The sequence below is a fragment of the Vigna angularis genome, chromosome 6 (genome assembly GCF_016808095.1).
Source record: "Vigna angularis cultivar LongXiaoDou No.4 chromosome 6, ASM1680809v1, whole genome shotgun sequence".
NCBI classification, from domain to species: Eukaryota; Viridiplantae; Streptophyta; class Magnoliopsida; order Fabales; family Fabaceae; genus Vigna; species Vigna angularis.
In genome coordinates this window covers 26892542-26896824 of record NC_068975.1, presented here as the reverse complement: position 1 = coordinate 26896824, position 4283 = coordinate 26892542, and the positions used below count along the sequence as shown (strand labels likewise).

Genomic DNA, 4283 nt, shown 5'->3' with positions numbered 1-4283 from the left:
TCAAACAAAGAAGGAGAAAAAACTTTTAAAAAGAAGTCAAAGAAAGATAACATGTTTTAAAATAACTAAACTTATTTATAATAAAATTATTTATATTAAAATCTTTTGATATTAAAATAATTGAATTTCACTGTTTTTAAACCACTATATTTTTAAAATATCATTTTATAAATTTTTAGTGCTTACTTTCAAGTCAATAATTAAGAAAGCCAACTGCATTATTTAATCTTTGGACGAAAAATTAAGAAATATGTTAAAAATAACTGAAAAAAGTATTTAATAAAGTATTAGACATTATTACATTGCTTTTCTTTAATAGAATAATAATGATTTTAAAAATTTGTCATAATAACAAGTGAAGATTTATAATGTACTAATAAAAGAGCATATAATTGAATGAGTTTTGGAGTAGTAATAAGGTTTTGGTTTAGTATATAGTTAACTAACGGCATAAAATTTATAATAGAGAAATAAATGCAAAGTTTAGCATAAAGATGTGAAGGTGAAGTGAATATCGTTGCATATTTGTTTGAAGCATAATCTGAAAATAGGGGCAAAAGAGTAATTAGAGGGAAAGGAAAAGAAAAGAGAAGAGGGTGGTTTCGTTTGACCTAAATACCCTCTGTTGGTGCTTGGTTGAAGGTATGGATTTCCCATGAGGACCCTCTAATTCCCAATCTTCCTCTCTTCTCCTTACCCTTCTTCTCCTAATTCCGATTTTCTCCACTTCCCCGCCATTTTTTCAAATTCCCGTTTCTACTTTTTTCTCGATCAACCCCTTTCTGTTTGCCACCTAGGGTTCCGCTTTTTTTCTTCCAAGCTTCAATCTTTCAGGTAATTTCACTCTCACTCTCCTCCTCATCAACATATTTACGCCTTCAATTCTTGTGGGCTCATGCTTTGTAATTTAGACTTTTTTAATTTTTGTTTAATTATCGCATTGAGTTCTGCTTGGGTTTTATGTTTCCTTTTAAAGTTTGCGTTTTTGGTTAAAATCTTTACTGGGGGGCCTTGTTGAAGTTTTCTATGGGTTACGTGTAGCTTCACTGGAATCACTACTTTAACTTGAGCTAAATGCAATTTTGTCTTCAATTTATTTGGATTGCAAAATTGATGTTTTCTCTCTCGTTTTTAAAAGGGGTGGTTTTTATTGTCTACCCTCTGATTTCAATTTATTCTGGGACGGTTTATAAATTAATAGAAGTTATAGTGGTATGTTTGCGGTTATTGACAGTGTACTGTACAATCATGGACTTGTATTCTGTGATCCCTATGGTGTAATTGTACTTAACACTTGACACTGTATTATGCAATTTGGGATTTGTAACTTGTGGTAGCTGGTTATTAAGGGCTGAGAGAGCGTTGTGTATGTTTCTTAATGCGTCCCATCTTTGTAGCCGACTGTAGTCTTGTATGAATTTCATACTGTGCTGGATTTGGTGATGTTTGTGTATCTTTACTCCCTAGCCTCCTTTGAACTGTTTATTTGCTGCAGTTTCAGCGTACCTAGTTGTATATAACCATCAAACTTCACATTTGTATGATTTTATCTGACTTATCTATTGTTATCTGTGATTTTTTGCAGCTGGCGTTCTATCCGCAAATTCTCGTTGTCGTTATATATAGTGATTAATGTCTTCAATGTCTAATCATGATTTGATAATTGGCCAGAGTCATAATTTGGCACTTGGCCATAACCAGCAACTGGTGCTGAACCACACTCATAGTTTGGGCCTCAGTGGGAACCATGATTTGGACTTGGGACAAACTGATGATCAGCATTTGGGTCTGGGACAACCTCACGATCATGAACTGGGCTTAGGAATTGCCAATGACCATGAATTGGGTTTGGGACTGAACCATGATGATGGAGTTGGTGTTCACAGGTATGGGCACGAGGATGAGCTATCCATGGATCAAAAACCAGAGCATGATGGCCATGGGATGCCCATTCCCACTCACAATCATGAGTTGACCATAACAGAGAACAATGAGTTGTCTGTTTCAGAAAATCAGGAATTTGATGAGAACATAGCAATGACTATGGTCCACAACCCAGAAATGAGTATTGAATCTGCTGAAGAAATGGGTGTTCACGAATCCCAGCTTATGGTTGCCACATCCCCTGTGATTCAGGCTCGTACATTAGCCATAAGTCCTAATTATGAATTGTCAGTGGGACAAGAATTCCCTGATGTTAAGAGTTGCCGAAGGGCATTGAGGGATACAGCAATCGCTCTGCATTTTGAGATGCAGACTATAAAATCTGACAAGACTAGGTTTACTGCTAAATGTCGAAGCGAGGGATGTCCCTGGCGCATTCATGCGGCAAAACTCCCTGGTGTTCCAACTTTTACTATTAGGACAATCCATGAGCATCATACATGTGGAGGAATTTCACATCTTGGCCATCAACAAGCCTCAGTTCAATGGGTTGCGACCTCTGTTGAGCAAAGGCTGAGGGAGAACCCTAATTGCAAGCCAAAGGAGATATTGGAAGAGATTCATAGGGTTCATGGCATCACTTTGTCATACAAGCAAGCTTGGAGAGGCAAGGAGCGTATCATGGCTGCAATGCGTGGATCTTTTGAAGAGGGATACCGCTTGCTTCCACAATACTGTGAACAGGTGAAACGCACAAATCCAGGCAGTATTGCATCTGTTTATGGAAATCCAACTGATAATTGCTTCCAACGCCTATTCATATCCTTTCAAGCGTCAATATATGGTTTTTTAAATGCTTGTCGACCACTTTTGGAGCTTGATAGAACATATTTAAAGAGCAAGTATCTTGGTACATTACTTCTAGCCACCGGATTTGATGGTGATGGGGCTCTCTTTCCTCTGGCTTTTGGTGTTGTTGACGAGGAGAATGATGAAAATTGGATGTGGTTTCTGTCAGAACTTCATAACCTGATGGAGACAAACACCGAAAACATGCCAAGGCTTACAATTTTGTCCGACAGGCAGAAGGGAATAGTAGATGGTGTGGAAGCAAATTTTCCCACTGCCTTCCATGGATTTTGTATGCGTCACTTGAGTGACAGCTTTCGCAAGGAGTTTAACAACACAATACTTGTTGATCTTCTATGGGAAGCTGCTCAAGTTCTTACCATACTTGAATTTGAAGCAAAAGTTTTAGAGATTGAAGAAATATCACAAGATGCTGCGTACTGGATTCGAAGAATTCCACCTCATCTGTGGGCTACTGCATACTTTGAGGGGCAAAGCTTCTTTCATTTTTCAGCAAACATAGTTGAATCTTTAAACACATGGATATTAGAGGCATCTGGGCTTCCAATAATTCAAATGATGGAATGCATAAGAAGACAGCTAATGACTTGGTTTAACGAGCGGCGAGAGAACAGCATGCAGTGGACATCAATACTTGTACCTTCAGCTGAGAGAGTTGTTACAGAAGCTCTTGATCGTGCGAGGACACACCAGGTACTTCGTGCCACTGATGCTGAATTTGAAGTTATATCACATGAAGGAACAAACACTGTTGATATTAGGACCCGTTGTTGTCAATGTCGTGGGTGGCAGCTCTATGGTTTGCCTTGTGCACATGCTGTGGCTGCTCTTCTCTCTATTAGGCAGAATGTGCAAAGATTCACAGAAACCTGTTTTACTGTTGCAAACTACAGAAAGACATACTCACAGACCATACACCCAATTCCTGATAAATCTCTGTGGAAGGAGTTGTCGGAGGCTGAGGGGGTTGTCACTGTTTCTGATGTTGATCAACTTCAACTTCAACTCACTATTAACCCTCCTAAATCACTCAGGCCACCGGGGAGACCCAGAAAGAAACGGGTTCGGGCAGAAGACCGTGGCCGCATAAAACGGGTTGTGCATTGCAGTCGTTGCAATCAAACGGGTCACTTTAGAACTACCTGTGCAGCTCCCATCTGAATCTCCTCCTACACCTTAGTTTTTCATTATTTATTATTTAGGCTTTTTAGCTTAGACCCTCCAAATTTTCTTTTTTTATTTCCTTTACATTAATGTGAATTAATATGTTTCAGCTGTTGTGTATTTATAGTCAATTAATTTACATTTTTTTCAGTAAGCATAACACTTCAATACATCCTTATTTCAAAGCTTAAAAAATTCTTAACACGACTCGAATGATTCTAGAGAACCAGGGTATTCGAGCCTCCTAGTTTGCTTACTGAATGGATTTCATGTAGCGAACCGAGTTACAAAACCAGCCCTTGTATCGATTTAAATTGAAACTTACTTTCAGGCCAAATGTCAGTAAACTTATTACTTTTTAAAGA

General features: G+C 38.2%; 1 protein-coding gene across 1 annotated transcript; it reads left to right on the top strand.

Annotated features, from left to right (window-relative positions):
• Positions 1-521: 521 nt before the first annotated feature.
• LOC108343852 (uncharacterized) lies at positions 522-4027 on the top strand. Its single transcript, XM_017582263.2, has 2 exons — positions 522-834; positions 1586-4027. The coding sequence occupies exon 2, from the start codon at positions 1633-1635 to the stop codon at positions 3913-3915; it is 2283 nt and encodes a 760-aa protein (XP_017437752.1). The 5' UTR covers positions 522-834; positions 1586-1632; the 3' UTR covers positions 3916-4027.
• Positions 4028-4283: the final 256 nt, after the last annotated feature.